The sequence below is a fragment of the Lissotriton vulgaris genome, chromosome 8, assembly GCF_964263255.1.
Source record: "Lissotriton vulgaris chromosome 8, aLisVul1.2, whole genome shotgun sequence".
Taxonomy (NCBI): domain Eukaryota; kingdom Metazoa; phylum Chordata; class Amphibia; order Caudata; family Salamandridae; genus Lissotriton; species Lissotriton vulgaris.
The window spans coordinates 156,695,840-156,708,864 of record NC_141696.1 but is presented as its reverse complement, the minus strand read 5'-3'; the positions used below and the strand labels follow the sequence as shown (position 1 = coordinate 156,708,864).

Below are 13,025 nucleotides of genomic sequence, written 5' to 3'. Positions count from 1 at the left end.
AATTCTAGCTGAGGGAGGGCAATTAGCTAGAGCAGAATCAAGGCTCAAAATGGTTACTGATGTATTATCCCCCACAGCCCCTCTAGCGTACACATTAAATAGTTCAAGCCTCATCCCCTCTATATGGCCCTTGGAAGAAAGGTGCATTAAATCATTACACTGGGTGTCATTAGAGGCCATGTCCCAATCTAGGTCAGTTCTTATCCAGACTATAAGACCTCCTGCTGGTCTACCTTTCCCTCTACTTATCGCTGGGGAAAAGAAGGTTGTGTAGCCAGATTTATCAATCGGAATCAAACACCAAGTTTCTTGGAACAGGCAGACATCGAACTTCTCGATGAATTCATGCCATTCAGGTATGTCTAATTTCCTTTTTAGCCCAGCTACGTTCCAGGAAATCAGATTTATTACCCTAGAACCCTTGTGCACCAGAGAGTACCCTTCCGTGATCACCCCCCCCGGCTCCATTCCCACACCTCTAGATTGGTGGCTGTTACAAAGTTGCCTGTCGGGTTCAACACAATCAACAATACCAGACATATCCGGGGCATCAAAATGGGGCATACTCGAGTGGATTACATTAGGGTCTTCTGTGGTGCCCTCCTGGGAAATGACACAAATAATTCCTCCTTGCTGGGGGTCCACTCCCTGTCTACCGCCTCCCTCCTCCATAGGCTGTAAGCATCAGTCGCAGTCCTCCATACCGCTGAGCTGCGAAAACCTGTTGAAAGTATCTAAGGGGGTGAACGGTCTAAGATGCTCCATTGCACCATTGTGGCTTGAGTGATGGCTCTGTGGAACCGTAGACCAACCAGACTGACCATTAGGGAAAAGCTGATGCTGGCCAAATACCTGATGAGTATTATTATAACCAAACTGCGTGGGCCATGGGGCAAAGGACTCTTCCCTACGTATGGGGGGGTAAGGAACCGACCTCGGGTAAAAGTAGGTTAAGGGCCTAGGTATAATAGAGTTTCCTCCTCCTGCATATGGCCAGTTTAAAATGTAGTCCACTGCACGGGGGTCTCTAAAATTGACCACCACTAGATCCCCGTCAATGTCTTTCCTAGTGTTACCCAACCACGGGAGCCTTCTAACATGTACAATATCTCCATCCAGATTTGGGGCTATAGGCCTGAATGTCCTCAGCCAATGGATTATTTTATTTTTCAATTGGCCATAACCTTCCTTCTTATTGTCTGCTAATGGAGGAACCCCGGTCATGACTACTACATAGGGCACCGCCTGGGGTGGAATTTCCACTTGAGGTACCCTAGTTAAAGGACCTCTAGTACGCCCCACTTCCCCCTTTCTCTCACTACTAATTACTGGGGGAGCCTTTGTCAATGGCCTTTTGGCGCCACCTTCTTTCCCAGCTACAGAAATGATGGGGGTCATTGTAAGATTTTCTTTATGAGTAGCAGGCGCCGTCTTTCCCTGGTGCTGAGACGACTGCTTAGACGGCTGGAGTAGAGCAGCGGGGGTAACTACTGGGGGTTTTACAGTCTCGGTAGACGAGACCCCAGTACAAGGTATAGGTTGTGTTCCCCCACTCCCCTGAGGCCTGGTCACCGTGGCCATACTATTTAAGGCAGCCTCTACTAAGGCCAATCTATTTTCGACTTTCCTAAGACTCTCAATCACGGGAAGCAACAGAGACCTCAGTAAAAGTTCGAGATCCCCTGCAGGTGGAGGAGGAGTCGATGAATTAATAAGTAAGGGCCCCTGACTGTTAACTAAACCTACTGTATTGGGGACCTCAACGAGCGGAGTAGCCACCATTGGTAATGCCTCGGGGTTTACAGTAGTTGCCACTTCCATGGTAGCCCTTACATGCGGTGAAGATAATTTAGGGCCTTTGCCAAAGTCTAAATGGGAAATTTTAACTTTGCCTTTTCCCGCCCTTAATTTCCTCCTTTTTTTATTTGGTGGTGGGCCGTGTATCTGTGCAACCACTAGTTGCTTGGCTTTCAGTGATTTAGGCTTCAGGGGGGCAGCAGGGATCTGAGTAGGGGGGTCAATCACTATAGGATCAAGGGACAAACCAGGTGAAGATGTACATTCACGCAGTAAAAGTGGGAAGCCTTCTTGACTGACGGTTTCCCTCCCAAGGTCAATTAAGTCCCCCTCGGTGAACACGGATACAGACGCAGAATCCAGAAGGGATCTGTTTTTCAAGCTTTCGATTGAACGTCTCCGCTCAGCCCTGCGTTCAGCCATGGTCAATTCCTTCTCCCCCTCGGACAGTACCTTGGGAAAGTAATTGTCTAGTGACCCATTGCGAAGTTTGCCCTTCTTCCCAGGTGATCCCCCAACAGGTAGAGTAGCCATTAACTAACCTGTAACACAATCCTACAGTAAGGTTTTTTGGAGAGTGGGCCCAGCCCGGCCTACTCTGGCCTACGAGGGCCTCAGAGGGCCCGCCCTTTGCCCGGGCTTCGCCCCGGGCGCCCCCGCGCGCTCCCGCGCGCTCCCGCGCAGCAGGGCTCTACAGTTGATATTGGCCGCTTCCTCCAGTTAGGTGAGGGGGCGGGACGATGAGGGAGAGCAGCCCAGGTGACACGGGCTCGGGGTTTCCCTTGGGCTCCTGGGAAACGGAGTCCACACCCCGTCGCTCGCAGCCCTCTGTCCCGACCTGCAGCAAGGAAGTCTTCAGCCCAGGTCCTAGGGCGACGCGGGACCCGCGAAGCGGGTTCCGCTAGCAGCAATTATGAGCAGGCTCCCGGTGAAAGCGCTGTGGAACAACAGCAGTCCGTCCCAGGCCAAATGATTGCGTGTCCCGCGTTCTAAGACCTCGCGGGGCACTTTAACTCGACCCAGAGGCAGGGGGCGGGACGATGAGGGAGAGCAGCCCAGGTGACACGGGCTCGGGGTTTCCCTTGGGCTCCTGGGAAACGGAGTCCACACCCCGTCGCTCGCAGCCCTCTGTCCCGACCTGCAGCAAGGAAGTCTTCAGCCCAGGTCCTAGGGCGACGCGGGACCCGCGAAGCGGGTTCCGCTAGCAGCAATTATGAGCAGGCTCCCGGTGAAAGCGCTGTGGAACAACAGCAGTCCGTCCCAGGCCAAATGATTGCGTGTCCCGCGTTCTAAGACCTCGCGGGGCACTTTAACTCGACCCAGAGGCAGGGGGCGGGACGATGAGGGAGAGCAGCCCAGGTGACACGGGCTCGGGGTTTCCCTTGGGCTCCTGGGAAACGGAGTCCACACCCCGTCGCTCGCAGCCCTCTGTCCCGACCTGCAGCAAGGAAGTCTTCAGCCCAGGTCCTAGGGCGACGCGGGACCCGCGAAGCGGGTTCCGCTAGCAGCAATTATGAGCAGGCTCCCGGTGAAAGCGCTGTGGAACAACAGCAGTCCGTCCCAGGCCAAATGATTGCGTGTCCCGCGTTCTAAGACCTCGCGGGGCACTTTAACTCGACCCAGAGGCAGGGGGCGGGACGATGAGGGAGAGCAGCCCAGGTGACACGGGCTCGGGGTTTCCCTTGGGCTCCTGGGAAACGGAGTCCACACCCCGTCGCTCGCAGCCCTCTGTCCCGACCTGCAGCAAGGAAGTCTTCAGCCCAGGTCCTAGGGCGACGCGGGACCCGCGAAGCGGGTTCCGCTAGCAGCAATTATGAGCAATTATGAGCAGGCTCCCGGTGAAAGCGCTGTGGAACAACAGCAGTCCGTCCCAGGCCAAATGATTGCGTGTCCCCTTTTTTTTAATGATTACACTTGTTAACACATCTGGGCATAGGTTGCACATCCCTGGCACCAGTTTAAGACCTACATAAATCACTAAACAACATAAAGCACACTAGTCAACCATTCCGAAGGGCCTTCCACTGCATGGCAACACATTTTTATTTTTTGTTAAAATCAGCAAAGCATGCAGCAGATGATGGATTATGTGGCAAACGTGGCAAATTCAAAATTATTTGAAAAACGCAGTGGCTGCATAATAACATAATTCCAGTGGCCTTGCCCCTAGATCTCACTATGGAATAACACCCTTTCACAGGTGACTGTGGGAATAGAGCACCGATAGCGCATACGTCGAGTGAGTTGGCAGTTCTACAGGTAGCTATAGGGTCATAGCTATCAAAAGTGTAGAAGTTGCAGTGGCACCAGATCCAGGGGTGAGAGGGGTTTATCGCACATCAATCCTAACTGTTTTATTATACCAAAGGCAGAGGGGCTGGGGGTTCATTTTTTGTCCTTGGTTATGCCAAAGTGTACCTATACAGACTATTGTGCAGCGAATTTAAGCAGTCGAATAAGATCCAGGAACAGGACTCACAGAGTCCCCTCATTTCCTGTGCACCTATAACCAGGCCTATATTATGGGTCGGGGGATGGTCTCGCGCACACCCTGCATCACACTATGACAGCGAGAGGTGAGAAACGCCTCCCAAGGTTAATCGCCATAGAAAAAGCCTCCACGCCTGCCGCACCTCGGAAATACGGAGCCTTGACCGAAACCCGCAGAAACCCAACATGGCGGCAGCGCGCATGCACGCACGCATGAACGCAAGTTTGAGGCCAGCAAAAGCCTCTGGTAGCACTTTCAAAAGCCACTCACTAAATTTCTCGCAGAGCAGCGCATGCGCTGGTACAGCGAGACCTAAAAAACTGAGAAAAAAGGTTTGAAAGCACAACTGAACATTAAAAATATCCACGCATGCGTAATATACACCCCCTACCGGTTTAAAAAACAAAACGTTTTTCTTGGGAGAAACTTGGACTTCACAAAGGAAAACTAATGGTCTGCTGAAAATTCATCAAGAAATATTTGCCCTCATGCAGTTTTCTATTCGAGTCAACCCCATCATTGCCTTCAAGGTGTGACTCGGGGTTCTTTTCTGCTCAAGGAATCCGGTTACGAATAATGCTGTTACGAGCATCTTTCCTAAAATCTGTGAATTGACAAATATTCCAAAAAGAGGGCATATCAGAAAGGAAGCAAGTCTTCCTGGGAGGGCACGATTATTAGATGTGGTTATTTTGAACACACGCTAGGAGGCTAGTTCACAAATAAATTCAACTTTTCAAACTACATCGATTATGGCCTAGTTACTCATTTTTACATTTGCGCACAAATCTCCGGTGAAGGTGCTTGTTCATCTACAGAACAAGAACACTGAGTAGAGGGGCTCATCTGAGAATCACTTAGTTCTCTCCGAGAGCATTGATCTAGCAGTCCCACTTTACCGCATTCCTGGTACAATAACGTAGGTAAAGGTTTTTAAGGGCAAACAGGGCTTTAAGTGGGATGAAAAAACTGGGGGGGGTCCCTCAAAGGGGCGTGGCCAATGTGATAAGGGGCGTGGCTTAAACATGTAAGCTAAAAATCTGTGCTTAGCATAGTGTGCCGCTGCCTTATATTTTGCTGTTTCTGCCATTGCATCCAGATATATGATACAACAAGTAACAACATACCTACAAAAATTCAGGACTATTGGCTTGGTCAATGGTTGTTAGTTGCATAAGCTAAATAAGCAGCAACTATTGCTAGTATATATACAGAAAACGCTTCCACTTAAAGCCCTGGTGACACCACGACAATGTTGCTGCTCCTGAGTTTCAAAAAGAGAAGGGAAATCCAGGAAGAAAATACTCTTTAAAGGATTTCCCTCCCCTACAACGTTCACCAGGTATGACGTCATGCCGTAACTTCTTTACTCCTGAGCAGGGAGCAATGTGAACAAGCGCACATGATGTGCCTGCTGTCTCTGCAGTCTGGAAAAAAAGGACCACCTGTGCCAGGACACAAAACAGAGCCCGATCGAGACCAGTTTCAAGCCCCCCTTTGAAAAACTGCCGCTGCTCAGACCCGGCCCACTTAAAGCCCTGGGGACAAACATTACAGTATGAATTTATTATACATATTATTTTCATACAATGCCCAAATAATGTTTGACATTGACAATTCACCTAAGTAAATCCTTCACATCGTAGGACTTTCGCACACAGTTGTGATCCACCTGGAGAAGGTTGTGGTTCAGTGTGTTGGCAGAATCCTTAGGGAGACACAATAACATTAGCATATTAATTACAAAAGCACTGAGCACTGAGCATTTAAAAATAATTGTATTTAATTCTCGGAGTTTGTTCAATTATAAGTCAAACATATAAACGTTTAACAGAAAGTTATGTAGCCAAAAGAACGTAGAAAAATAAAAACACATAAAACTAAACCACAGACCATTCAAGCAATCTGAGATGATACCTATTGCGAACATGGAATAAGGAAGCTAGATTACTTGCAAGAGTGATAATGGGCACTCTCTCTAAAATAATTACTTATTAAATAATAAAATATAAATACTGTCAGAGAACCAGAGAATTTACCTTTGTTTCAAATGGGGCACCATAGTAGCCATCATTTAATCCAAATATGATCTCATTTGGGTTTCTAGCTCGAATCTAAAACAGAATTAATAAAAAAAACAATTTACATCACATAGACAGATTATGGAAACAGCCAAGTTAATGGCTTTTCAGATGAGCAGTACCTTAAGATAAAAAAATAACACTCAAACAAATTGTTTACATACACAAGCCCACCCAAAAATCAAGTGAGAACACCTGGTGGAAGAGCGAGGCGACAAAGGAAGCGAATTAGGTGGTTGGAAAAGAAGGTAGAACAGATTATCGAGTAATTTTGGTCTAGTACTACTAATATTGTATTTGATCAAATTGTAGGAAACTCCACAGGAATTTGTGCACACGCCCATTGTAGGCATAAAACTGTAGAAACTATAGCAACTATCCAACCTGAAAACAGAAAACATATTCATGCTTCCTAATCGCTACATGGTTATGTGCGTTTCGCTTGAGTTCTAGTTACCAATGATCAACTACGGGTATCTCTCGGCCTAGATAGTACGTACGGTTTTGCCTCCATTAAGTCTCGTATAAAACTGTCCCACACATTCCCAGACTCTGCCCCACAGCAGTTCGTATTCGGACCTCATGGTCTAGGAGGACTGCTGCACTGAGAAACAATCAACTTAGTAAATATCCTGTAGCAATCCGATTATATTCCACCTTCCTCGATCCTTCCCTCCAGAAACGTGTTCGCGTTTAAATTTTTGAGACGCTCCCAATGGGTTGCCTCTCTTAAACCACTTGCCATTTCAGAAGACAAGTTCTGGACCTACTAATAATCTACCTTGATCGTAAACCATCAGGTGCTGCTCCATCGACTGTCAGAAGTGGGCCTGACTGGAATGGCCTTGAAGTGGCTCGCGTCGTTTCTTCACCAACGAACCTACCAAGTCTGGGAAGGTAGTGCTCAATCTGCCCCCATCCCCCCTCAATGTGGTGTGCCTCAGGGCTCCTCCCTGAGCCCCACATTGTTCAATGTCTATATGGCACCATTAGAGGATGTGGTGGCACCACTGGGTATCAAAATAATCAGCTATGCTGATGATACCCAGCTGGTGGTGCCCCTCTTCCAATTGGGGGACCATCCTGACCTCTTGCACTCCTGCTTGTCCATGGTGTATACTTGGATGGGAAACTCAGCATTAAAATTGAACGGCTCTAAAACAGAGCTGATGTTGTTGGGACATGCGGGGCCTTCGTTACCGCCAGGTAGCTGGCCGACTTGCCTTGGCGATCCTCCAATCCCCAAAAAACAGATTAAAGGTTTGGGCGTGTGGCTTGAACAAAATTTGTCTTTCAAGACCCATGCAAAGAAAACTGCCGGAGTCTGTTTTGCCTTGCTTCGATCGGCCCGCAAGATTTTACCCCTTCTCCCTCCGACCTCCAGGAAACTCCTTATACAGGGGCTGATTGTCTCGAGGTTGGACTACAGCAATGCGCTGTTTTTGGGCGCTCCGGAGGCAACGCTCACTAAACTTCAACAAGTGCAGAACGCGGCAGCAAGGCTGCTGTTGAATATTCCTAGGAGACAATCAGCAAAACCAGCATTAAAAGCACTGCATTGGCTCCCAGCACGGGAGAGGATAAAATTTAAATCTCTCTGTACGACTCATAAAATCCTGAGAGGGAAAGGCCCTCCCATCCTGCATAATATGGTGCTCCGCTATGAGGCTACCAGAGCACTTTGCTCGGACCACAAATACCTGGTACAAGTGGCCAGAGTTAAAAGAGCCCGGACGGGTGGGAGAAGATTCTCGGTGAATGTGGCCAAGTTATGGAATGCGTTGCCCTTGAATTTACGAACAGAGACCGGTATTATTCGGTTCCGAAAGTTGCTTAAGACCCACCTATTTCCCGCCTAATAGTGTCTTTTCTCAGCCCTATTCCTCTGAGTTATGAACGAGCGCTGGGATGCCCGAGGGTAACCATGCGCTATATAAGACTCCAAATATTAATAATAATAATATTCTTTAAATGTCCCTCTAGCACAGGTCATTACATGTCAAACACATTTAGAACCTTTTATCTCGCTGGATGTTTCTCTTCGTCAGTTGGATAGAACTCACAATGAACTTGTCACATTGCTGAGTAACATTATTTTTGTGACCTACAAGGCCTCAACTCCTCTCAGAATATGCATATGCAAAATGCATTACTTTGCATCTAGATACAGTGGAGATGAAGTGGTTGTTTAAGGACCAAGATCCTACTCCTCCAAGAAGTGATAAGGTTCCAGAAAAGTCCATCTGACATATTATGCTAGGTGTATTTTGTAAAGCACCCAAACACCTGTGAGGATTTCTTGGCGCCTTGCAAGTCGGTGTGCCTAGCCATGCCTATGGTAGGTTGATTAATTGAAAACCCAGGTCTTCAGCTACTTGCGGAATTCAAGAACAGCGGCGGAGGCGCTGATCTGTAATGGAAGGCTGTTTCACCCTTTAGAAGCAATGTAAAAGGAAGCCCGTCCACCTGATCAGGTTCTGTGTATGCGTGGGATGTGTAAGAGCAGGAGTTCTGGAGAATGGAGGTGTCTGGGTAGATGGTGAAAGGAAATTAGACTGTTCAGGGAGGTCGGTGCAAAGTTGTGTAGTGCTTTGTGTAAGGAGTTTGAAATGAGCGCATTTCTGTACTGGGAGCCAGCGGAGCTCCCCGAGGTGTGGAATGATGAGAGTTCCAAGTGCGAGGTTCAGGGTGAGTCTGGATGATGAGTACTAGATGGTTTATAGTCTTGTAGTGGGCGGCTTGGTGATCCCAGCGTACAGGGTGTTCCCCTGGTCTAAATTGCTGGTGATAAGGGCATGAGTGACAGTTCTTCAGGAATTAATTGGGAGCAATATGAAGATCTTCCTCAGCATCTTCTGCCGACGTTGACTTGTGCACTCATGACCAGTTTGCTGTTGATGATTATTTTGAGGTTCCTGGCATGGGTTCTTGACTATTTCACTAAAAAACACATTACAAAGACAAGCATTCATCTAGACTGAACTGAACAACTTGGTGGATTACTAAAATGGGATGGAACACAAGGGAACTACTCACACCAATCCATTCCTACGGGGGGGAGGGGAGGGGCTAAAAGAACCCAAGATTCATTCCAAAACATAGGATCCATTTCTGCTAAATGTTTCCTGCTGGGAATTTGCTGCCTGCCTGTACATTCTTTATTACTACATGTGGGGAATGATTACGAAGAAAAAGTAGATAGGGTCCACTCCTCAATGTTCACCTAGAACACAGCAGTGATGTTATTCTACACTACCATGGACTATGAAGAAAGGCAACAGAATCATGATGGTGGGCACAACATGAAGTCTAAGAGTAAGGGTAGGATTCAATAAGATTTCTCATGCTATTTTACTGAAAATGCTATTTGCTATTAGCCTGAGAGAAAAGGCATTCAGATGGTTTGAATCCTATCTGGAAAATACAACTAACAGTTCAGATAGTAACTTTTACATCAGATTGTAAAGATATGCCCTGGTGTTCATCAGGCGCCTGCTCTCACTCGCTCTCTTATTAATATACAAGTTGCTCCCCTGGCAGAACTGATTGACTTTTGGCTTTCAATTTTATAGCTATGCGGAAGACACCCAAATAATCATCCGTATGGAGGGCAACATTTCCAAACTCCAGGAGAAGTTCAAAAGCGGTTTGATCAAGGAAGCCAGCTCGATGGATTTTAATTCTATCTGGCTACGTTCCGATAAAATGGGAGGTTTTGATATTTTGTAATCCCTTGATCTGGTCCTCCACGCGGTTGCCTGAGTCGTTAGGAGAATGTCTAGAACCACCATCCACTGCTCATAATCTGGCAGCCAACTCTCATTTGAGTATCAGATTAATGAATTAATGTCTAAATGCTTCCTGCAACCGAAAGAACTGACGAAGATGCTCCCTTTTATTTCTCAACACTCTTGTCAGCTGTCGGTGCAAGTCCTGATTTTCAGCAGACTGGACTATTGCTCTCAATGTTCGATTTCCAGATCACATTATGAAGAGGTTACAACGTATACCGAAAGAGGCAGCTAGGCTGATTTTTGGGAGGAGTAAGTCTGACAAAGTCTCGTCTTTATTTGGGCAGTTATAGTGGCTCCCTGTTCATATGTGATGCCGGTTCAAGGCCCTTTGGTTTCATAAGGCCCTTTACCCAGTAACACAGTCTTTTTATGTATATAATATTATTACACAATACATTTCTCCCAAACTGCTTCGCTCGACCTTCAGCTGTCTGATCTCGGTACCTAAATACCAAACAGCAAAACTGGGAGAACGAGTTTTTTTATTGTGGTTACAGTTCAGGCACAGAACAGACTGCTGCGAGTAAAGCCTAGCGATAAATATCTTAACATTTCGCAGGGCTCTAAAAACCTATTTGTTTACATAGGCTTTGGCAGGAGCCACGGAGAATGAGAGTTGCTGTAAATAGAGTGTATTAGTTTGCTAGCACCGGGGCACCCTCGGGTAATTGCACACTCTATGAAACTAATTAATAAATAGGCGGAGGCCTACCTTAGACGTATGACTGCAGGTTTTGGGTCTTCGGGGAGTAAAGCATATTTTGCTACTAATTTATCGTAATGAAACGAAACCGAGCCAAACAATGGTTGAACCTTTGCATAGTTGAGCAGGTTACTATATACATTTCCAAATTGTTATTAGCTGCACAATAAGTAATCAAAGTCACTTTCTCAGGTCTTTTGCCATTACCATAATCAAGCTCCTTCTTGATAAGAGAAACATTTAGCCCAGAAAAAGCACTGAAATCATGAAACTCTATCACCAGAAAGTCACATCAGTGGACACAGCTATGATGGTGAAATACCTTTGTATTACTCTATAAGGCTGCACAGTAGTATGCGCTCTGCAGATGACACTATAACGGAGTTTGAGAAAGGTGACATGTGACTAAGGTAGGATCAGTACTAATATTTTTGTACATTATATCTGACTAATTACAAACAGCCAGAGAAATAGAAGGACCGAGGGAGGACAGTCTTAGCGTATCACCCATGGGAATGGTCAATAAAGCCAGTAATGGGTGAAGCATTAATCGTATAATAAAAATGCCCTCACAGACCTCAGGTTCTTCACACTTCGTGAATGTCATACTTCTTGAATGCACTCTGCTTTGTCTCAGTCACAATAATGTGGTAACTCCGATATCTTGGCTGGACATAACACATTTATATTAAGGACAAAATGAGAGCTTCACTTTTTTCATAAGGAGTAAACCAGGTGTGAAATCAGGACACGGCCTTCAATTCTATGGCTATGCTCAGCTTCTAGCAAATAGGAACCTTTTTTATATATTTCTTTATTGCAGTTTGTCAGGCATACTTCACAAATGACAACCATTACAGCTCATGGACCACACTGAACAAGAAGCAATACCATCCCCGATTAAAGGCTATTAAACCAGTGTGGGTGTCCACCGAAGTAGTACCCAAACCAACAATCAGTAAGAATATTGACATCAATACTCATTATAACTTGGAACCCTCCTCCCCCACTCCAACCCCCCTACCCAGCCCACCCACCTAGAGGTCTAGCTAACAAGGAGTCAGTCAGGGGTATCCTCATCTCTCCTCTCGTCTGGGGGATTCCATTCCATCACGTCCATTTCCCGTTTCCACTGTCTGTGAAGTACTAAGGGAGCTTCCCCCTATCTCCTGGATCATTAACCCCCATGCCTGGAGATCCTTCGGGAGTTTGGCATCACTTCTAGTATTACGCATGTGCCCCTCCTCTGCCAATGCCCATTCCTTCAAGTGTGACTTCCATCTCGCTATTTGCAGCCCCTGAGGTGCTAGCCAATGGATTGCTATTCGCCGTCTAGCCGTCACCATCCTCAACACCAGGAACTTCCTACTGGTTTTGAGTTTAGGGTCTCGGGGAATAGCATATAGGAACCTTACGAAATGTTATGGATTCCAAGTTTCACAGATTCTTGCCATTACTAAAAGTAGCTTCTTCAAGGTCTGACAACTGAAACAGCTCATAAGTGTTCCACATCTGCTTCACAGTGTATCTGCCATAAAAGCTTGTAGGTCATCTAGAGTGGTTTTCAAAACGTGGGTAAACATTGGCTTTTATAAACATTGTATCAAATGATCACAGCACACCCAGAAGTAAAAGTTACTTACCTTTGGTAAGGACAGTTATGTGGTACATACTATTACTGTTAATCCCTCACCTTAAGAATATTCACAGGACTCAGACTGGTCTGGAAACCTTTCCCCAGGATAAGCTCCTTATGAAGAGCCATGCACCTTCAGCACAACTCTGCACATAGCACATTACCGGAGTATAACGGGTGGTAACTGCAAACTAACATTAGTTTACAAAGCGATCCAGCAAGATGTGCAGAGAGGAATTGAGAGAGCATGCAAGACAGCGAAAGTAACAGCAGATAACACTTGATAAACCTCAGAGAACACCGGTGACTGCTGGTAAATGAAAGTAGGTGTCCCGGGGACCAGGGATAACCACCAATCTCTTCCATTTAGGGCCATTAAAACCTGGCTTAAAGAGAGCATGGATGGGACTAGAATGGGTCCTTTGATCTTCATCCTTCTCGTGAACCAAGAAGTAAAAGTAGTACAATATTATGCTCCTTTCTTCCAGGGACACTATCTGTCTGGGCACTTTGTTCAGCAAGA

General features: G+C 46.5%; 1 protein-coding gene across 1 annotated transcript in view; it reads right to left on the bottom strand.

Annotated features, from left to right (window-relative positions):
• Window positions 1-13,025, bottom strand: part of UVRAG (UV radiation resistance associated) — a 356,076-nt gene that overhangs the window by 230,540 nt on the left and 112,511 nt on the right. The window contains exons 5-6 of the mRNA XM_086933865.1: window positions 6,328-6,402; window positions 5,911-5,996 (exon numbers count right to left, since the gene is read on the bottom strand). Of these exons, the coding sequence (XP_086789991.1) occupies window positions 5,911-5,996; window positions 6,328-6,402 (161 nt within the window). The remainder of the gene's footprint in view (window positions 1-5,910; window positions 5,997-6,327; window positions 6,403-13,025) is intronic.